Below are 23,404 nucleotides of genomic sequence, written 5' to 3'. Positions count from 1 at the left end.
AGTTTTCGTGTCCATCTCTGAACCTTTGCCAATTGGCAAATAAAACAAAAGCTCTGGTAACTGCAGGAAGCCCTGATTATGAGCTTTTTCAGAAAATACTTTTTTGATAGTGAACTCTGGCCTGCACACAGGGTCTGGAAATGCAGACTTTATTACAGTGCAATATTGGAGTCTGATAAATATCCCTTTTTTGCCTACAGAGTTACTTGTAATGTGTAGGAATTAAATGTAGCCTTCAGATGTTACCCTCTGCCCTGGGTGTCACTAGAGCCACTCCTTCCAGACTGCAGGTGGCAATTCATTTCCTCTGCAAACAAGTGATTAAAGTGATTGTTTCTGACATCTAACTCAATGCAGTGCATTTTCCATTTTAACCAGCACCTCTAGACAGACCAGTGATGCCCTGTGTTACACAAAGATATGGGGTTCTTTTTGTTATTTAGATGAAAACTTACTTAGCTTCTTTAACAATGAAAAAAGAATTAATCATTCTTTGTCTAGCTCCTTTTCCTCTGGGTACCACTAGAGGGTATTACTCACTGTTACAAATAACCAACCTGAGAGGCTAATTCTTAGATTACATAGGAGAATAGAAGACATTCATGAGTAATTAATGAGCCAAAGAAACATCTTGAGAAAACTTTGGGGGGCGAGGGGGTTTCCACCTTCTACCCTGTCACTCCTTCCGTGTGTGAATACTGATTTCTGGAGAGCCCATCCATTATTCCATTTAGCAGCTATGCTATTTTGTGATTGCATTATTCACTAAATGTTGCAGTTGGATGCTCTGCAAAGCTAATGAATATAAGGCTCAGAATGCAGTCGCAAGGAAATTACTTAAAGCAGATGATCATCTACCTTAGTACTACATTATTTTTCTCTTGGTTTTACTTATTGGTATAATAACCCTAAGCTACATGAACTAACCCTAAGGGCAGGTAATATTTGATAAAAATATAACTTTTTGCTTTCAGCCCCAGAATTTCTTTACATCTGAGCATAATGTGACTGTTGAAAGTATTACATGCATTACTTGCATGTATTTCATTTAGGTAAAAAACCATGGAGTTTAGCTCAAACCATCCTAATAATTTTTTAGCAGCAGCTCATTTTAGGCCAGCATGTCCTTTTTTCAAACTCGCACACAGGCTAAATAATAATAAAATTGCTTTGCTTTAAAAATGTCAATTTTCTCTTACTCAGCAGACATAAAGCACTTCTTGTTTACTACCATTACCTATATAAACAAAATAGGAAATATTTCAGGTTTGATAGCAGGATTTTTCAGGTTTCTGCAGGAAAGATTACAGGTTGATACACAGAGCTGTAATTGTTATTGACTGGTTTTCATATCAAGAATGATGCTTCAGGAACTGAACTTTCATGAGCCCACTTAAGCTTTCTGTTACCTCAAGAAAAACATTTACTCATAGGGATTTCCAACTGATTCTGTATTTTTTTATTTATAAATTCTCTGGTGTCCTAAATATGTCAATTTTGTATCTGACAGTAAAAGGCTTTTTTTTTTTTTCTTTTTTTACAGTAAGCTCTCTGAGCCAGTATAAAACAAGACACTGTGGACAGATGGACAATGAACTAAGAAAGCTTTAAGTTATTTCTGGTCTGTGAGAGAACAATCAAACAGCTCTTCCAGAACTGAGTGATCAAAATACCAACACTTAAACTGCTGATACATTAGGAAGTCCAGAAGAATAGTAATTAGCTTCCTTGATGATCTATTTTCCTATTTCCTGCCAGCACAGAGGTAAAGCTGTACAGGCATATTTGCCAGATTTGTAATTAGTGGACTTGTATCCTGAAGCATTTCAGGCTTTCCCATTTGCAGAAGTGATTGTGATTGCTTCAGTTTTGTTTCATAACTGCTTTCACTACTGTATTTCTTCTCCAGCTGTCTATTTCTAAATCCAACATATCCTTTCCCATTTTCCTCCTAGTTTAAATTAGGGTTGTTAATTTTGCATTGGAAGCATACCCAGTACTTGATTTGAAACAAAATAAGGATTCTTACTCTGTACCCCTGACAGAAATTTACTTCTCCTTACTTAGGGATGAGCCACATGTACAATTTATTTGGCACTCAGCCCAAGTGATGGGATCAAATGCTTCTGGTGAAAGGAAGAAGGAACAGCTGGGCACAGGGAAAGAGGTACAGGGCCTTCTCAAGGGAATATCCTGCCAGCTGAGGTTTATTTCATGGGCAGCTGATGCACTTTGGAGCTCCCCACCTCCTCCATTGCATTAAAACTGGCCATGCTCAGCTGCCAACAGGTAAAGTCAAAGAGCATAAAGGTATTTATATATACTAAAAAGGTAAAGTGGTACCAGACATGCATCCATTCCTCCTAAACCAAATGCATTTGTAGGGATGTAATACACCTGAGATGACTGGCTGTAGTCTAGAAAGTTGAAGCCCAGTCTTACCAGAAAACATTAATGATGAACAAGTCACCTTTTTCTCATATGGAGGCAGAATGTGGGATCTTTTACCTAAAATATCTGGTTTAGTTTAACCACAGTTGCTAGAACTGAGGAGGGAATTACTTGAAGAATGCACACAACCTGCATAACATAAAAGTTCAGAACATCTAATCTGAAAGTTCATTCAATCTGAAAACCTCTCCATACCTTAGAATCCTCTCTGGATGGGAAGGTGGAAGTGTTGGTTCTTCAGCAGCAGTCCAGCCCCGCGCAGTACTGCACAAAAACTGGTTTATAATTAAAACTACTTATTTCTGACATGTTCCAACTATTTTGAGATTCTAGTATTATCTGTACAAAATGGAGGCAAAATCACTATGCATATTTGATTTTTATTTTAACAAAAATTGTAATTCAACAAAATGAAGCAGCAGGAGTTTTTATTTACTTCGTTTACTTTTTACAGTTACTTTTTTGAGTTACTAAATCTGCTGCTAACTTACAGCTTTTGTAATTATTTTTAAATGTTATTGAGTATATAATTGCAAGTCCAAGTGCTATCATTTAATCTGTATTTTGGCCGTGGTCAAACAGAAAGCAAGCCAGATCTGTTCAAATGACACAAGAAAACATTATAACCTTCATATTCTATTGCAGCCTGTCTACGGGTGCTTAAAACTGACTCTTACTGGCAGATACAAGCACTTAAACCAGTAGGAATCAGAGGTATAGCTACTAAGTAAGATTTCCTAGTAATGGATGAAATTTTTTTGCATAGATGTGACTTTTAAGATGCCGTTATTCATCTCTAGGTCACTGTTTTGCTGTACATGACTAACAGCTGTTGTTTTCCACCCAGGAGATGGCTGCATGTCAGCGCTGGTAAAATGATACCTGCACATGGATTCAGGGGCTGCTTTAAGATCCTTTCATCTTAATGATGAGACTTTTCCTGGATGGTTTTGTCTAAGACATGACACTGGAGAAGTCTTCCATTTTAGATGGTTTGAACCCTGCTAAATGTCTGCAGAGACAGAGCCCATATGTTCCAATCCAGACACCTCAGCTGGCACTGCTTGCCAACGCAGGATGAGGAACAAAGAGGAAACAAATGACTGTGTAATGACTGAACTTTTGGAAAAGGCCGAGCATGAAAGAAAGACAGCAAAGCTAGAATAACACTGCACAACAGTCCAGTTAAGCGCTTCAAGACAGATATCTTAAATCTATTTCTCATTTGAACTGGCTTTTTCTTTCAAGTGCTACTTCATTTCACGTTGCCAGCCCCGAAGCAAAACGAATACCAAAAGCACAAATGAAACGAAGTCACAAGGCTGAGCTAAAATCACACCGTTTGCAGAGGTTTCTACACCTCCGGGGAGCAGCGCAGTCGTTCTGTCGCGCCCTTGCCCGCTGCGGCTGGACAGGCCGAGCGGCGCTGCCGGCCCCGGGCCGTGAGTCACAGCTCGGTGCCTGTCTGGGCTCACGGCGCCGGCCTCCCTCTCAAATTCAAACAGCTCATCCGCACCATGTGCCAAGCGCTGCCCCCGAGCCCTGCTGAGTCCTTTCCGGGGCTTCCTTCCTCTTCAGCGGCTGCGACACCATCTTCCCTCCCGCCTGGGCCACGCTGGGCTCTGACCCCGGTATCTGGGAACAAGGCTATGAAGAGTCAGGAAACGGCCCCTTAGAGCACGTAGGAAATTATCTCGAGATCAGAGATGATTATCGCAGCGGGCCGTTTTGTTCCTTAAAAGAAAATTAATTAACTAGTAAAAACCAGCAAAACCTCAGGGGAGGTGGTGTCTGTCTGCAAACCGCCTGGGGTCAGGGTGCTGGCACCGCTCAGATCCAGGAGCAGTGAGAGCGGCCCGAGGCAGCCCCGGGGCACCGAGGAGCAAAGCCTGCGGCTGGGCGGCACCGAGCAGGGAGAACGTGCCGAGAGGGAGGGGGAGAAGATGGAGGGTTCCCCTCAGACACCTCAAGGCCAAGGGCTGGGGGTTTTCTGGGGGTGACCGGTGTCAAAGCGCGCCTGCAGCACTGAGGGAGCCCTGCCCCGTGTGGGGATGCGGCAGGCGCCCGGACGCCCCCGCCTCACTCACCGCACCGACCGGGGGTGCGCCGCGGACGGCCTGAGTGACTCGCGCGGAGAAACGGGGAAGGGGCGGCTCTCCCGCGCCCCTGCACTCCAGGCCGGGGCGCCGGGGCACGAAGCCCCCGCCCGGCCCCGCCGCCTGCCTCCGCCCGGCCCCTGAGGCGGGCGCGGCCCCGCGCTGCCGCCGCCGCCATGGCGCGTGCGCGGGGCGGTGTCTCGGAGCGTTCGCGCGGCCCGGCGCCACCGCCATTTTGGAGCTCGGCTCGCGAGGGGAGGAACCCGCGGGAGGACGCGGCGCCCGGCGCTTCTGCCTGCTCGTCCCGCCCCGAGCCGAGCCGGCTCCGCTCGCCGCCTTCTCGGGCCGCCTGTCCGTGTCGGCCGCCGCTGCTCTTCGCCACCCGCCTGGCCGGGCCCGCCGCAGGCCTGAGAGAGGCGGGAAGGATGCCCTGCACACCCCGCCGCTGAGGGAGACTCGGGGGCCCTGCGCGCCGCGTCTGGCCAGCCCCACCCCAGCCGCTCCTCGGCCCTTCGCCTCCAGCGGCACGGAGCTTCCTTCTCCCTTCTCCCCCTTTCCCCGGGTTTCCTTTCTCCTGGACTAGGCACGAGCCGCTTCCCCCTCGCCCCCAGCCCGCTCCACCTCCCAGGCCTCTCTGCCCAGGCCTCCTCTTCTCCGGGTCTCTTCCTCCGCCTGGGCCTTCGGGCTCCTCACCTTCCTTCCTCCCTTTCCTTCCCCTTCCCCGCCCGGAGCCATGTCCTCCGCCGCTCGTTTCGATTCGTCGGACCGCTCCAGCTGGTACGTGGGCCCGGTGTCCCGGGCGGAGGCGCAGACTCGGCTGCAAGGGCAGCGGCACGGCATGTTCCTGGTGCGGGACTCGTCCACCTGCCCCGGGGACTACGTCCTCTCGGTGTCCGAGAACTCCCGCGTTTCCCACTACATCATCAACTCCCTGCCCAACCGCCGCTTTAAGATCGGCGACCAGGAGTTCGAGCACCTGCCCGCCCTGCTGGAGTTCTATAAGATCCACTACCTGGACACCACCACCCTCATCGAGCCCGCGCCCAGGTGAGTGTCCCCCGCCCCGCCACACCCACCGCCACCTTTGTCCCGGGTGGCGCGAGGGGGTGCGACCCGTGAAGGTGTCATAGTCCAGCCGAGTAGCTCCGGGAGCCTGGCACTGGATGTAGATGCTATGAATAAATACTAATAAATTCGTTTCTAACACTGGGCCTTCTTAACTCTCTGGACCTCGCCGACAATTGAAAGTGTTGCTCTTTCAGTCAAGTCATCTGCGGTCCCTGTGCTGACCTTGTGTGTGAAGGTACCATGTACCTCTGCCACGGGCTGTAATTGCCTTGAAAGAGGGTGTGGTCGCACGTCACCCTTTTTGTGTTACCCTTTTCTTCTAGCATTGTCTATCCGTTCCAAGGATGGTTGAGAAGCTGGTTCCCCAGTTCTCTCCGTGATGGAAGTACAGCCTCTGAGCTTAGTTTGCTGTCTACCCCTGCACCCACACTGATTACAATTGAGCTGGCTTTTATGTGATTAGACTGCTTCGTCCTGTTAAGTCAGCATTAATACATTCTAGGGCAGCATTTCCGAAATTTCTAGAGTGGCGTTTCTGTGCCAAAAAAAAAAAAAAGTTAAACACTTTTTTTCCCACAGTTTGCTTATGGCACTGTTCATCTATAACTGCGTATACCACACACTTCACTGAGAAATGCTGTTCTGGGAGGATGGGAAAATGTGACTTGGCTATGAGCTCCTTCTTTGTCCTGGTCCCAGCATGGGACATACCTGCAACATGCATCAGTGAACTGCTTATGAAGAACCCTAGAACATATTCCTTACTTTTAATTAATAAAACCTTTCTCAGTATCTTTTGTCAAAACTTTTGGGCTTCCTGGATAGAATTAAATTAAATAAAATAAGATAAAAGTGATGACATATTAAAAAAATAAATCCAAATTGGTTCGCTTCTGAATTCTGCATTTTAATATCTTATTATGTTTTGCAGATTAGCAAGTTCTTAGGAGGGAAGAATAACTTTGAGGTTTATAATCACAACTGAACCTTGGCATAGACCAGTACTCAATGACAGTCCCCTGTCAAAGATTGACAATAACTTGTCAAGTTGAAAAACTCAAGTGTTCAGAAGTCGTTCTGAAAGCTGTCAAGTGACGGGCAGGATGTGACAGAAAGCACAACCTTCAGGAACTCTTCCAGCTGCTGGCAGCCTTTTGGGTAGTGATTGTGGCTAGAGAGATGGGTAGATGAAAAAAAAATCATTTTCATCATTGCAGGAATGGAGCTGCCCAGTGTTACATACGTGCTTACACTTGTGGAGAGTTGGGAAGGAAAAAAGTCTTATGCTGAAGCAATCCTCGTGCTTATCTCTGTTCTCCAGCCTGGATACTCTTGAACCTTTCTGGATGCAATAATTTGTTCTTAATCATTTATGGCCATGACTGGCTTGGCTTTCTCAAAACACTTGAGAACTTCGAGCTGATTGCACTTGCACACTTGGTATTTGTGCGGAGTCCTGTGTGAAATGTTCTGTGAACATTTTAGTACCACCTTATTTTCAAGGTTTTGGTTGCATATTGTTCTCTCAGCACAGAGACAAATGGGATCTAACCTGCAGTGAATTTTCTTTTTTAGCTTTTGAATAGAGCTACAAATGGGATCGACTGGGTGTTTTTACTTAGCATGTCTTTGTTAAAATTCTTAGAAAAATCAGTTACGTGGTTGATGGTTTTAAATTCTGTGCAAAGGAGACTTCCTGCTGAAAGAGGGAGGATGAAAGGTAGCATTTCCAGATTTTTGGTTTTGAATTTTTAGTTTATGGACTAGATTTAGAATAGGGGTGGCCAGGTATGTGCTTCAGAACTGTTATGCTAATTCTTATTTCTCTGGCATTTTCCTGGGCACAGATGCTTGTGCTTTTGAAAGCTGTTCATTATTTTAATTTCATAAAGTACAGTCTGAAAGGTGGTTTCTGTATAGAGCTCTACAGTACTTCTAGATCTTGGAGATGACGTGTTCAACTTTTAAAACAGTTCTAAATGGACCATTTTAAACTTTCTGCTTGTTTTGTGTCTCTAGAAGTGAGCTCTGAGCATCCTTGCTGATGTTCCTGAGCTCTTCCTTATGCAGAGCAATTGCTCCTGAAGGGTTCCCTCTGTCCCCCTGCTTTGGCTGCAGCAGGGTGTCTGCAAGATGGAATATCTTTATTTTCAGGGCTTCTGGCATGTATTTCAAAAATCACAGGGATTTGACTCCATCGTATTTTGCAAGTAGCAGAAGAGAGTTGAAGTAGGCTAATGACATGCATTCTTGCTCTCATGGCTTAGATAATAAGTATCTGCTGTGGCCTATATCCACTGAGGTTTTTTGACAGCTGCTCTGAATAAAATGTATAACATTTATGATGAAAATAGTGAAAGCATTCTCATTTGATGAACAATCTTATGTATTAACACAGACAACAAAGTGGCTGTATTTGACAGATGATGGACATAGTAATAAACAATTATGTAAATAAATTACAGATAGTATGGTTAATAGGCAAAGGAATATTTATAGAAGGCTTGCTTTTTTTTGTCCTTAGTTCCTTCTTATCAGTGGATTTTGTCCTTTGTCCTTAGTTCCTTCTTATCAGTGGATTCAAGTATTTCATACAGTCTTTATGAAGATGTCATGCCATCTTACTTTTGTTCCCTTTTTCCTCTACGGTGCTTCAAGTCTAGCATTTACTTACTGAATTCTTTAGAAGTGGATGCTGAAGTTTAAAACAAAATGATTTGGATGACTTTGGAGGTGGTGGGGGACTCTTGGAGAGATTCACAGCTGCATTTTTATGTATTGCCCTTCACCCAAACAGTCTTAATTTGGTTTTCTGTATCATTACTCTCCTAACTTCAGCTATACAATTAATTTGACTCTAAGATCTTCATGACAATCCAGAACAGGTGGATAAAGATTTTGCATTATTTCTGCCAGTTTTCTTTATCTCATGATAGATTATATTGGGCTTCTGGGGAAGCTGCCTTGGGTATTTAAGTAATTATTTGAGAAGCATGAGTTATTCATGAAATGCCTCACAGTGCTACCAAGCCAATACTTTTGTCACAAATCCAAGTAAGTAACTCTTCTCTGATTGACGTTCCTATTGCAGACCTGGTACTTAGCTTTGTTACTGGAAATACAAACCAATAGCTGTTCCTTTTACCAAATCTTCAGGTATCCAAGCCCACCGATGGGATCTGGATCTGCCCCTGCCATGTCCACTGCAGAAGAAAACATGGAGTATGTTCGGACTCTCTATGACTTCCATGGCAACGACGCCGAGGATCTTCCATTTAAAAAGGGCGAGCTACTGGCAATTGTGGAGAAGCCAGAAGAACAGTGGTGGAGTGCCAGAAACAAGGAGGGTCGGATTGGGATGATTCCTGTTCCTTACGTAGAAAAGCTAGGCAGATCTTCTTCTGTTGGGAAGCACGGGAACAGGAATTCCAACAGTTACGGTATTCCAGAACCTGCCCACGCTTACGCTCAGCCTCAGACCGCAACTCCCCTTCCCTCAGTATCCAGCACGCCTGGAGCAGTGATCAATCCTCTGCCATCCACACAGAATGGACCAGTCTATGCCAAAGCTGTCCAAAAGAGAGTACCCTGTGCTTATGACAAGACTGCGCTGGCGTTAGAGGTAAGTTTTTCCTCCAGTCTCAAGAGTTTTCAATTGCCTTGTAAAAGAAGAAGCTAAAAATTGTTATGGTGAAGTTGGTGTGGATGACTTCATGTGGAGTCTGCTTATTTATGTCGAGGGACTGAGAAGTTAGGTTACATTCTGAAGAAACATCCACAAGAATTGCTTCATCTGTACCACTTCCTGTGAGAAGAGTGACCTAGTGAGTAGCTTCAGGACGTGTATTTTCCCTCCCTTCTTGCTTGTTCCACTATGCCAGTGTTACCAGGGTAACATGCCGGGGAGTGTGCACATGCTGAAGAAATGCTAGTGAGAGGATGGCTTTGCTTCTCCACCTAATGTTGGGGAAGGAAAGAGATGTTTCCTTAATCACTGTAGAGTTCCAGGTTAAGAACTGACAGTGGCATCCTCCAGAGAAAGGTAAAGATCGCTGGCTGATACCCTTGGTGGTTTTGATCCTCAGCTGTGAGGTGCACTTGAAGATCTTGTGCTGAGAGCTGAAATCTGGGCAGAATATATCAGACATGTTCTAGTCCCTTTTGCTTTGTTTTTCAAAAGTGGAGTTTAAGAAACCTTAACACCTAAACTGAGGGTGAGGAGTGTAGTGTAACCTCTAAAGTGCTGCAAGTTTTTGTGCTTGCTATTGCATTTTAAATTTTATTTTTATTAGAGATATCTTGTAAAACTTTAGAGTGGTATTCTGTAAATAGTAAAGAATTCATATAGTATTTCTAGTTTAACTGGAATAAATGATTGATTGGAAGAAGTTTTTCAAAGCTATATCCAGAATACTGTTACTTTTACATTTAGATGATACTGAAGGCTAATTAACCTGTAATTCAAAAATATCTCACCTGGAAAAAGTGAAACTTGAGCATGCTGCAATACTTCCAGGCACAAATACAAGCAAACAAGCATAGGAAGCAGCAGCATTTTAGCAAGTAAAATAATAATGGCTTTTAAAATACTTTTGAACTTTTCCTGTTGTTTTTGCTCAGTTACTTTGCAAGTTAAAGCTGTTACCTATGGCTGCTACTTTTGACTGAAATTTGGAAGGTTATATTTGTGACTTCAGAGTGCTCACCCTATTTGCTTTACTCCTGTATTTGTAAGACTTCTAAGGTTACTCTTGTGGGGTTAAAAGTTAAATATGAATCACTGGAATTTCTTTGTCTTGTGAAATCTAGCAGCTTGTTATTTGTGAACAGTGTGTGAAAATTATCATAGAACAAAGTGTAAATTCACTGCCAACTGCACTGTACAGAAGATTCCTGCCAAAACTACTCATGCTTCTGAAAGCAAAGCAAGGCAAGCAGTGGATTTTGTTATGCTATCAATGTGTCATGGAATTACTTCAGGGAACTTGCACTGCTGCAGGGTAGCAGAACCACTTGGAAGGCTGGTCCTTACCTATGGACTTTTCTGGCTTGCCCTTTAAGTGACCTAGTTAACCCCATCAGTTTAGCTCCTCTAGGATACCAGTCAGATTAATTCTCTGGCCAGCAAATAGGTTTGACTTGGTTTGAACCTTCAAATTACTGAAGTTTTGATTGAGAGATTCTTCTCATCCTCTAATCCCTTACTGCCTCGTGTTTTTGTGTCTCTCAACACTGGCATATTCTGTCTTCCCATGCAGTCTGTTTTCTTTGCAAGTGTACCTCATCCACACTGTGGCTTCTCAAGAGGCTTCAGAAGCAGAATTCTGGGAACTGCTCTGCATTTTCATTGAAATCAGTGATTGCAGCTTCTCCATATCTATCCATGCATAGGGAACTTTAGCAGCTTCATTATAACAGTATTTTTTTGTCACATGGGCTATGCTTAAAGAAAAAAGTAATTCAGTTTCTTTTCATTATTTTCCTTTAGTTTGCCAAACCCCTGCAGGACCCTGATAAAATATTTCACCCCAGCCTTGTGAGGGCTCTACACATTACTAAATAAACAGAACCATTTGAAACTTCTGTTTTGTAAGACCACTGAAAGTAGTGTTAGACAAAAAACAGGTTATGGGACTGTTTTGGGGAAGAAGTTAATGGTGTTCTTTCATAAAAGTATTATTTGAGAGTTCTCCACCTCAGTTAGCTGTACCCTAAGTGTTCAGCTGGCACAGGTAGAACACCTTGTGAGTGTAATTGCATGGTGACTGACTGTGCAACCTCATTTCAACTGATAAAGCAACGTGAAAGCAAAATATCTGCTGGCTGTAGCCTTGTGTGGTCAGCACACAGACAGTACTTAAAAGGAAGAGAATAGCATCTGGAGTAAATAAAGCCATGGCATAGTAATCTGCTCAACTTCCTTTTAAGTGGAGCCGTGTCATTCTGCTTGGTTCCGCTTGAAAATGGGACAAGCTCCCTGTCTGCAAGTCCAGTGTTTCCATTGTGCACTATTGTTTACAGAAGCTGACAGAATTTTTCTTTAAGAAAAGGTAAGAATTTATAGCCTGTCACAGAGAAGTTTGTTTTGTAAGCAAGGGTTTTTTTTTTTTTTTTTTGTTGTTGTTTTTTTTCTTTAATTTCTTACATGAGAAATGTAAGTGACCAAGTGACTATTGTACAGAAAATCTGGAATGAGATCTGATGGATTGGATAAAGATGAATTCACCTGGTGACTTTAGAAGTGGGACAATTTAGGAGCAACTACAGTTTTAATTCTAGGAATTAAGTAGTAGGATCGTAGTAGTAGGATTCTAGGAATTAATTTAATAGGATCGTCGTTAGGGCATTTATTTTTGCTGGGCTAAGTGTATTTACCATTATATAGAATCACAGAGTGGTTTGGGTTGGAAGGGACCTTAGAGCTCATTTCATCCCACCCCCTGCCATGGGGAGGGACACTTTCCACTATCCCAAGTGGATCCAAGCCCCATCCAATGAGGCCTTGGACACTTCCAGGGATGATGTTTTCACAGCCTCTCTGGGTAACAGTGTTGGTGTTATTGAAGTTACTCATGCATAAGTGTTGACTCGATCCTATTGTGCTACATACTCCGCTGTTATTCTCCAAAATGAAAAATTAAATGATAATCTGTTTATAGGCTAAAATGGTAGTTGTCAGGATAGACACTATCTCAAAGCTTACAGCTGGTGGTACATGGAATTTTGTGCCTCTCCCTGCACCAGGGAACAGTTAGTAAAGCCTACAATAAACTGCATGTGTTTCTGAGATTTACATATGCTTTTGTCTGTTAATTAACTTTGGCAGTTCAGATTTAATGTTTTTAATGAACATTAAATTCTACAGATTGAAGTTTTTTGCTTCTCACTACAACTAACTTCATTACTAATATGTGTAGAATTTTTTGGATACTGCCCTAAAAACACCCAAACCACTAAACAAGCAAGCTACAAAATAAAAATAGAAACCACCAGACCCAACCCCTAACCGAAAAGCTCAACAGCAGAGGAGCCAGGTCTGTTTCTTTGCTTGTGTACTTCTAGCCAAGAAGCTATTTCCTTCCTTTCTGGTGCTGTAGAGGAAGGGGTATGGAGGACAGGGTGACAGTGTCCTGTGCTTATTGGCACCAAAACTCTGCACCACAGGGTTATGCACTGCTGTTCTTCCATCCTGCTGACCACTGTGGGAAAACCAGGAGGGCCATCCCACGTTCAAAGGACTTACACTTTGAGAAGGAGATGGACTTGACTCTTTGGCACTGTTGCTGTGACACAGACCAGCAAGGTCCACCTCAAAGTTCCCCAGCCTTTAAAAACTTGTAGTGATTCTATAGCCAGCCCGTTAGAAGCAGTGTGCTAATGAAGCCTTGTTGGACAAGCTCTAACCAGGACACGAACAACAAATTCTGTATTCACTTGTAAAATGGAATTAAATAGGGTAAGGGGCCAGACAGTGGGAGACCAGCAGCAGCCACCAGATTTATGCCTGTTGTGCTTAGAAAATGATTCTTAAATGCTCTAATCAGTGTCATAGTTAATTTTGAAGGCAGCAGTGGTTCTAGAGTTCATCCACACTTAACAGTGTTACAGAATCAAAGAGTTATTTTTTTCTTTTTAAACAAGAGTTGCACTATATTTTTTAAAGTTTTTATACTTATGTTGGCTTTTTATAGACTCGTGCCATCATTATAGTGTTAAGTAGTTAACCTTTTTGTTGTGTAGCAATCATACATGTGTATGTTTGCTAGTCCAGAGTTAACCTCTCACTGAAATGTTTTGGTGAAATAAATATCCATCCACCATAATTATATAACTGACTTACAATATTTCTCTTGAGCTTGGTACAATTAGGTTACAGTTAACTTTTTCCCTCTTCAAAGGAAAGTTGAGACAAGTAGGCCAAAATGTGCTAGCAGTGGAACTTTCTTAATTAGGAAATTAGGCTACTTCTTTCAGTAGACAACAAGCATTGTGTTTTTCTTAAGCCAAGGAAACTTAGCCTTGCTGTGTTACACATTAAAATGCATCTAACCCACAAAGTCTGGATTTTAAGCAAAGTATTGATCCTGTATTTGGGTAGTGTGAATTGTTGATCAGGGAGCTTTACTTGCTCTAACTGTTGAACTGAAAGTGAACTCTCCAAATTCTGTACAGTCACAACAGTGGCTTCATCTGAAGGAGACAGGCTACCACCTGGAATGAAAAGCAGTGCTTTTTGATGCAGCCCCTACTCTGACAATTTTCCTGGCTCTTGGTGAAATGCAAAGTTCCTTTGTTTTAATCTGTTCCTAGGTGAGGCCAGAATAATTGCATCTGGCACTTGCACATTTCTGTGTTGCCCTTGAACCTCCTTTCATGCCTCAAGAACGGATGAAGCTTTTCTTCTGAACTGTTTGATTCCCCAGTTTGGGCATCAGCTGTGTTCTGGCCCAGAGCATCAGAAGTGGAGGATAATTAAGTAATTAAGCTGTGCTTTTAGCCTGGTGCTTTCTTGGATCTTCCAGTAGAGCACCAGCTCCTTCAGTGTCCTTCTGTCTGTCTGCAGAGTGGCTGAACTCTGCCTCTCTTGTGTAGCTCCTCCCTTTGGGGCAGGGGGGTATCAGGTATTTTCTGTGCTGGACCTTGTCTGTTCTTCTCCAGACAGGCAGCTGGCCTGAAGAACTGGTTTTGTATTAATGTTGGTGTTACCAGAGAAGGTGAGCTGTGACACTAATTAGGATAATGACTGAGATTTAACACCCTGTAGATTCCAAAGAGCAGTGTTTTCTATAGCACTGACCCAGTGGGCTAAAATGATGATTTAGAATTTTAATGCGTTTTTATCACCTTAAACTTACATTACAGAACTTTATCAGCCATAGAATTGTTGGAATATCTGTAAAACTCATTGAATTGGTTGACTAAAATGGCTTGCAGGAACCCTTTTGCAGAGTATGAATCAGCTTCAAATGGAAGGCAGGTATGGAAGAGTCTAGAGTGAATGAAGTAACCTTTCTGACTGGCATGTTCCACAGCTTGTGTTTCCCCAGGGCTTTGAATTCATGCTCTAACAAGGACATAGTGAAAGATGCTATCTAAAATACATTTTGATTTTTATCACTTGGGTGTAACCAAATGGCTGCATTTCAGAAGCATTACTCATTTCAGCAGTGATACTTCATTCCAGTGATGCTGGTGTGCTTCACAACTGAATTAACTTATCTGGGAGATGCTGAGCCTAAGGAAGTGTTCTCCTCAGCTGTAGATAAGGGCTATTAGCTGTCCAGAGTCATACAGGAAGTTTGTGGCAGAGATGAGAATAGAACCAGGTCTCCTGACTCTGTCCTGTGCCTAATCATAAGACAATTCTTCTGACTGGCTTAAAACATTCTCTGAAAAAACCAGTGTGTTAAATAATTCTGGTGAGAGACTGCACCTCAGCTGACCATGTTATAGATGCTTTAAAAGGCATTTACTAAATAATGCTTTTACTTGGGGGAAAAATTCATAGAAGGACTAATTGACCAGATTTTTCTAGACATTTCTGAAATTAAGGTCTTTAAAGTAAGATCCGTGAGTAAGTCTAGCATGAAATCAAGGTTCCTGCACCAAAAATCTTATTTCAACATGCTGTTTAATTTAGTCTTCTCAGGGAAACTACATTTTTAAAATAATATAACACAAGAGGATATTCAGCAGCTTTCATTTTTTAAAAAAAAGCCCTCTCAGAAATAGTAGAAAGTTATTGCAAATGAATTTGCTATTCCAGTGGCTCTCAGCACATGGGAGTATGTTTTGAGTAGCTTTTGTCAGCCAGCTCTCTTTAGTGGCAGATGCTGGTGTGCAGCAGCTTTGCCCACCCAGCAGCATAAAGGACATTTTACATCATTCATCTGCAGGGCAGTTTGTTGTCATGCAACAGGAGACATATTTAAATATTCTTTTCACTCAGCTGAAGCAAAGATTTCCAAACCTGTTCACACTGGGAAGTCTTTCAGAACCAAGCTGAAGAGTGTCTGTTCTAGAGCTTCAGATTGAGAAAGGGATTGATCTCTACAGCACATGAACAGAATTACATTGTCAGACTCTCAGAAAATGCAGGTCCACGTTTTTGTTTCAAAGGATTATTTTAAGATTAAAAGGTTTGAGAGTGGGTTTGGTTTATGGTGTAGTGAAAACACAACTCATTAGCTTTAAACTGTTGTGATGTCAGCTGCATCTTCCTCAGGTTGGGTCTAGAATTTGGGACTTAGATCTGTCTTCAAGGGTTATTTAAATGTAGCAAATGTAACACTGAGTATTTATAGATCTTATCAGCATTTTCCTAAAGAACCATTTGCTAGGTTCCTGTTTAGGTCATCTCGTTACTATTTAAAGCTTTCGTGAGTGAGGAGTCTGACAAATTGTGCTTTTTAGCAAATGTGCAATCAGAGCATGCTGCAGCAGGCCCTGGAGAGATGAAAAGCAGTTGGGTGAATTCTGTGTGTACATGCAGTGTTTAACTGCTTCATTCTGTATGCTGGCTTCGTGTTTGAGTTTAGGAGCAGCATATATTAAAATGTCCATTTAAGAAAGTAATATCACCTCAGTTATACCCTAAGAACTTAAGGGAGTTCAAAGGTTTTTCTCCTCTCTCAAAAGCACAAGGTTACAATTGTTCCAAGTGAGACAGTCTCAAATATGGGAAGCAGGCAGGACTCAGACAACCAAAGTAGTGGAGAAAAAGTAGGGAAGGCAGAGCAACACATGAGGCTGAAATCTCTGAGAACAGTTTCCAAGTTCAACGAATTTTATTTTAAGAGACATAACATTGAGTGACTGACTGCCAATGACTTTATTATAGTATCTTACATTTCAATTAAGGGTTCTTGCTTCTGTGTGATCTTCAAAAATACCTGCTATGGTAATGGTAACTGGGTTAAATGGGCTTCAGATCATCTAGTGACATGCACGTTGTTTTGTAAACTCAGGGCTTTTTCTTTAACATAAAATATACAGGTCTCACCTGAAAAGTTTAAGATGTTGCCAAGGGCCTATCTGCATCTGCTCTGAATTCCAGTACTATTTAGAAAATGTAGACAAATTGCTTTACATATAGTTATGATATTTTATGAAAATCTCTTTGCTAGGATTTTCTTCTCTTGAGAAGTTGAGAGGGCCTCAACTTCAAGTGTAAACAACTTGTTATCTGCTACTGTGGAATGCAGCAGGTGCTTTCTTGATTGATCAATGTAGGATATTTCTATTTACTGATATTTTTTATTTACTGTAGGATATTTCTATTTACTAATCAAGGGGGCAGCAGCTCTCGGACTCTCTGGGAGTCACAGAACTTTATTACTGATTCCTTTTTATTTCTGTTTCACCTTCTGATGAATCTTTATTCTTTGTAGTATAGTTATAGTGTGGTCTTTTTTAATGTAATATATATCATAATATAATAAACCAGCCTTCTAAAATAGAGTCAAAGTCTTTCCTTCCCTTCACCCTTGTCCTGACTGCCCTGAAAACCACCACATCACTTTACATACTGTATCAATGTCTGTGTTTTCCCTAAATAAGATTAAAGTTTGTTTTCTTTGAATTTCACAGCAGTAGCTTGATAACTGAGGCTCAGTTACAAAGAGCTTGGACCTAGGTTGGGAAAGAAACAAACTGTTGGGCATTAGTCATAGGCTGGTTCTACTTTTTGTGAAATTAGTTTCTAGCTGCTAATGTCACTTTTCTAATGTTTACTGTAGTTACCACATAGAGTCAAATAAGTAAACAGGAAGGGAGGGGGAAAGTTAGAGAGCTGCTGTAACAGACCACGTGTTCAGCTCTCCAGAAGCATCTCAGAAGAGTGAGTATTTAGCTTGTCTTAAATGCTTCTTGTCAATTTGGATATTTCACTTTTTAAATTGTCTGATCCAGATTAAATACAGCTGTTGAACAGTGAGAGTGTAATTTATCATCATTTGCACTGTTGTTTCTTGCTTGGTCATAGCTTAGACTTCTCTCATTTTCCACTGCCAGATAGGAAGAGCATAGTTATGGTAGGAAAGGCCTGACATGTCATCATTCCTGCTTCAAATGCTCTGACAGGAAGTAGATGTGAAAACCACAAAGTTAGAATCTACACCTACTACTACTAAAAAAAAAATAAAAGTTTGAGATTGCTTTTCCCCACTTTGCAAGTGTACCATTATTTTAGAAATTTCAGAAGATTCTTAGACTGTGATCATCAGAATTAGAGCTTCAAGTAATGGTTTCTTTGCCTTAGGAATCTTTCTTTGAAAAACTACATTTCTTTTAGGTCAGCTGCTGCTAAAACCAGTCCCAGTACTGTGCTCTTTTGAAAGGATGTTGTGACTCATCACTGATGGTAGCTTTACTGATGTGAATTTATATCTAAGCTAAAGATACTTGCATGAAGCTGTAAGCTCTCCTATAAAAAGAGGAGTAGTTCAGTAATCTTTATAAATATACATGTAATTAAGAGTCTCAGAGCACAGACAACATTATTATGTTTAGCAACGAAGTGCTGGTATTGTAGTTCAGTAAAAGTGACTCTTCAGTTGGTCCTTCTGCCAAGAAGAGGGCAAGATTTCTTTCCCTATGATGGGCTTGTTTGTGCTCTTCCTTTGATTTGTATCGGATGTGAGAATCCCGCGTATGGTAAGGGTGTTTGTGTTTCTCATTCCGCAGGTCGGAGACATTGTGAAGGTGACGAGGATGAACATAAACGGTCAGTGGGAAGGAGAAGTCAACGGGCGCAAAGGGCTCTTCCCTTTCACGCATGTGCAGCTATTTGACCCTCAAAACCCCGATGAGAACGAGTGACTCCCTCTGCCCCATTCACACTGCTGCTTCATTTTCCTGGCTACCATTAGCATTGTTTGAGGTGGGATGATGACTTAATGGCACATTGCTAGCATTGCCCATTTTCCAGCTTGCTGCAGTCTGACAGTTCTTTTAATATACATTTGGAATACATACAACTGAAGTCACTGCCTGACCTTCAGACCATAGTTACATCATCCAGAATTTAGTTTCACTTTTAAAACTTTTTTGGGCCTTAAGCTGGAGAAGACTGAACCGGAATATAGCAGAGAGGTATGGGAAAAAAACCTTTCCTGTTGAGACCTCCATGGACTTTTTCTGGTTTGCTCAGTAGGAAGAGCCCTTATCTTAGATCAAACGTGCAACTTTGTGCATTACTGTCCAACAAAAAGCAACAACAAAAATGCAATTTTAGAACTGAAGAAGATTTAGTTTTGAAACGACCTGTCCTAAGGTAGTACACTTAAAATGATGGTTTCTTTAAAGGACAATAATTGGAGCTTATGTATTCTAAGCAGTTGTATTAGACACTGCTCTTTTCTGTTAACTCTTAAGCTTGTTGTTGACCTTCCTGAAACAGTGTGTGTTAAATGCAAATAACCATTGATTGAGCTGCATTGAAGCTGAGGCATTTATTTATAAGGAAACCTAGGAGGGGGTTGATACTTGTAACTTGGTTTTGACATATTTAATGCATTTCTGTTGATTTTTGCAAGCACTAACTGTAGAAAGTGAGCTTTAAGGGGAAACACTTCGGCCTGGTCTACATACAGCTCTTCTGCAGTGTTGAAAGTGTAGTTTTACTAGTACAGAAGTGCTTGTCATCAAGCTGTTACTTGGTAGACAGATCAGATTGCCATGAGGAGAGGTAGGAGTGGGACAGAAGATCTTGGAAAATACCCATAAAATCTTCTTATTTAAACATTTAAAGACCTTTTATTTCCGTTTCTCTGCAGGCTCCCTGCTCTCTCCGAAGTTTCCTAGCTATACCAGCCCCAGCTCATCAAAATCTCCTTTTCAAACACAGTACCTTTTTACCAGGGTGGCTGTGTTGCTGTGCTTCTCTTCCAGAGCCGCTTTCATCTTCTTTTTCCCCTTGCTTCTTTTTCCTTGCTTGTATCCCAACTGCTCTGCATGCTGACGTCTTTCTTTTACCCTTCCTAAGGCATTGGCTCCGTTTTATATATGACCCAGGTGCCTCCCCCTCCCAGCATCCTCTAGAAAATGGTTAATTGGGGTCCCCATGTGATAATGCTCGGGCTGGAGGAGGCCACAGAGGTGTCTGTTACTAGTGTAGCTCGTTCCCTCTTGGTGTAGCTTTTTCCCTCCTAAGCTCTCCTGCTGTGCTTGTTCTGCAGCTGGGCGCTCAGCCTGAGCCTGGGTGCAGGATATGAAAGCGTAGGCACAGGGGGATCCTGTGCCACCTTCTTCAAATGCGCGTTGTAGGTGAACTGGAATGCTCTTTTCAAAATGATGGAACACTGAATTAACAGAATACATGTCTGCAAAGATACAGCTACAAAACCTCCCTTTTCAGACAGCCTGGCTAAGGCAGATGTCCAGTGTGGAAACTGGCAGGAAAACAGCAGCTCCCGTTTTTCAGCTTTGGTAGGCTGTTGTTTGTAGCAAAATGAGAAACTTCAAACACCTGCAGAATGTCATCAGATCGTACAAATGTCTAATGATATAAACATTGTCTTAAGTTCCAGCATGTTTTCTTGTTGATTTGTGTTGCTTGATCCTAATAAAAGCATGTTGTTGGTAGTTCATGTGGGAGTGCCATGAGCTCCTCAGTTGGAAGGCACTGAAGAACTGCAGAAATGGCATTCACAAGCAGACATTCAGAATGCCAGGTTTTAAAGAAGTCTCTCCATTCATCCATTAACTGTTTTCTGTAGTATTGATCAAGTGGCTGACAGTCTGGAAGTTCTTGTAGAGCATTTTACTACCAAATTAACTGTGAAGTAGAGTAGCATTGACTGAAGTGTTTGGTGCTGTAATTCTTGACAATAGGCATTGACATTTTGTCTTGCAAAGAAAAGCTATGCAGTTCTCTTAACTAAAGAAGGTCGTGTTTTTCCTGTGCCCCAACAATACCTGCACGTTTACTACAGAGATTGTACTACTGAAAGTCATCTTCTGAATACAAACTGCACTAAACTCAGTCTGCTGCAGAGAAATCTTATTTCAGGCCTGACCTAGTTACAGGCAGCTCTTCAGAAGACTGATTGTAGAATTCTTCCTTTGCGTGGTAAATAAATACTGTGAGATTTGAGATCTTGAACATAACTTTTAACCTGATTTTTTTTCACTGAAATAAACGTCTTGACTCATCCCCTCATTGAATAAGGTGTACGCTTTGAACGCAAACATTGTTTTAAGTTTAATTATGTTCCAATACTGCAGAAAAGCAAAGTACTTCACCTTCAGAACTATGCAAAATTTGTGTGTAGTGGTATCTGATGCAAAGACAAGAATTCTTGAATTTCTGTGAACCTGGTTTTAGGTCATGAATGAACAGTGTTTCTCCAAGTAGCAGCGGTGTGGTTCAGGTATGTAAAATGTGGTTTCAATGTAGCATACTGACCAGCCTAAGCTGATTGTAACCTCGCTTCAAAATGTGTCTTGGCTATTTTACTATGAGACAAGTATTTTCATATAAAGACTGCATTGGATCAGTGTGTGTTTCTCTTTGAAGGACTCTGGATTCTCAATTGCTTGTCGCTTGCTTACACATGTGCTGTCGTTTTATGAAACCTCTTAAATCTGAGTGATAATCTTATCAGTGTAAGTGTTCTTGGGCATGTAAGGTAACCTTGATATGAAGCATGAGAGCCTACAAGTGATGGCTTCAATCTATGCACCACTGAAGGTGTCCTTGCTTTGGAACTAGGAGCTGGTGTGATGACCTGGTGCCACAGTAGTCAACTATCACGAAAGGCTTGGCTTCCTCCTGCTGTGTACATGTGTATATAGACATTGAAGCCTCTGAGCAGTCTGAAAGTTTAAATGAAAACTGTTTTAATCAGTGTCCGTCACTGGATAAGCGCTTATTTAATTCATGATTGTTTACAAATTGGGAAAGAATAAACAAAAGGGAATATCCTGTTTGGGTTGAGGCTCTGAAGAGCCTGAGCATTATTTTTGTAAAGGGAAAAACAGCATTCTTTGTGCCATTTCATGTGCCTGTAAAGTAATTTTTTATATTGTATTAACATCCTGGGAATGAGTGGGCTGCCTTTGTTTTCTAGTCCAGTTTTAAAGCATTTTCCTCAATACCTGCATTTGAAAGTGAGACCTGCCTAAAAGACTGCCTTTTGGGACCAGTGAAAGCGTTCCTGTATAGTTGTCATTTTCTGTTTATTTGTGTTAAAGTGTATTTTGGGACAAGGATACAGTTATTGCAGTGGGAAAGGTGGCCTTGTATTTGAGACAGTCTTCACTGTGTAAACTTTTAAACACAATATGTAATTTAAAGACCATGATCTTCAGGCAATAATATTAAGTGTAAGCTTTCAAATTTTATTTTGGGGATCATAGCTTGTTTTATTTTTTGTGCTATAAGATTAACAGTATTAAATGAATTATATTCTTAGAATATACGGAGTGTCTTTTCTTAAGATTAGTGCCTTTTTAATTTCTTACTCCACTTAATTCATAGAACTGGTCCCAACATCAAGCCACTGTGTTTTTCCCCAACGCCCTGTTTGTACAGTCTAAATAAAACTTGCCTCAACTTACAGTATTATTTGTCGTCTTTAGTCTGAGACCCGTGACAGTAACAGCAGAGTGCTGAAGCCCTTACTCTGTCCTTACACTGCCCTGTTCTGTGGGTGAACAGAGCGTGCCAACTGAAGCTTTCCAGAATCAAAGGAAGAATTAAGCAGGAGAAAATGCTGTTGCCAGGCTGAATGATACTCTCCTGTTCCATCCTCGTGCCTCTTCTCAGACTCTTCTGCTGGGCTCTGGAGGTTCAGATGACAAAGGTGCATCTCTGGTGATACAGAGGACCGCTGCCTCCTCCACCCCGACGCCCGACACGTCCGTGCTCTTCCTGCTCTTCCACCACTGTATTTATTGTGCTCTTTGGCCCAGGCTTTTAGGGGTCTCTGGAAACCATAACCTTTGTTTACTGTGATGCCCTTGACTGTGCTTGTAAGAATGACTGGTTTATGCAATGGTTTGAATTTTGCTTATTACTGGTTGAGTAACTAAGGTGTAACCTGTGCAGGCACTGGAGAGCAGGGATGCAGCTCTGGCCCCTGCCATGAGGGGCTGGTGCAGAACGTCAGAACCGTCTGTGTTTGGAAGTCAGAACCCACATCCTGGTCATCCTCTGCCTTTTCAGTCACTCCAGATCAATAGTAACTTAACTAAACTTAAAAGGTTTTTTTCAGTTAAATCATTAACAAGGTGTTGATACTTGAGCTGATCCTCTGTAGGAGGAAAACTTAAGAAGAACATCAACCATGCAACTGCTGCAAAGGAGAAGCCTACAAAGCTTGTATCAGTTCCGTGGACTCTGTAGGTATGGTGACAGCCTCGTGTTTGTCTTCTCTGGAGTACAGATTTCCATGTGATGTTAATAAACATTCATAGCCAACTCTGCATAGTGTCTTATCATCAAATAGTGACATTTGCCAAGTTATGTTTTGGAGAAAATCACTTGTGTTTTAAAGGTGAGAATAGGTCAGGTACATTCAGTGGGCTTGGTAATCCTGTTTCTGGCTAAAAGGCAAAAAGTAAAAGGTAACAGGAAGCAAGCAGTGACTCGAGGTGGGTTTGTCTTACCTGCATTTAGGCTTCCACGGGTGCAAATCTGAACTAGTTCAGTTACTTCAGTCCAACAACAGGCAGCACAAGCCTCCATTTTTCAGTGCAAGCTGGGATCAGCTGGGTTGATCAGTTTGTCACTGATTTATTTAACAGGTTTTATTTCTAAACCAGTGTGATGTTAAACACCCTTTTAG

General features: G+C 42.0%; 1 protein-coding gene across 1 annotated transcript; it reads left to right on the top strand.

Annotated features, from left to right (window-relative positions):
- The first annotated feature begins 4,941 nt into the window (after positions 1-4,941).
- CRKL (CRK like proto-oncogene, adaptor protein) lies at positions 4,942-22,170 on the top strand. The gene is made up of 3 exons (XM_038151889.1): positions 4,942-5,594; positions 8,772-9,237; positions 18,300-22,170. The coding sequence occupies exons 1-3, from the start codon at positions 5,281-5,283 to the stop codon at positions 18,432-18,434; spliced, it is 915 nt and encodes a 304-aa protein (XP_038007817.1). The 5' UTR covers positions 4,942-5,280; the 3' UTR covers positions 18,435-22,170.
- Positions 22,171-23,404: the final 1,234 nt, after the last annotated feature.

The sequence above is a fragment of the Motacilla alba genome, chromosome 15, assembly GCF_015832195.1.
Source record: "Motacilla alba alba isolate MOTALB_02 chromosome 15, Motacilla_alba_V1.0_pri, whole genome shotgun sequence".
Taxonomy (NCBI): Eukaryota; Metazoa; Chordata; class Aves; order Passeriformes; family Motacillidae; genus Motacilla; species Motacilla alba.
The sequence above is the reverse complement of the archived record's forward strand: the minus strand, read 5'-3'. Positions and strand labels throughout refer to the sequence as shown.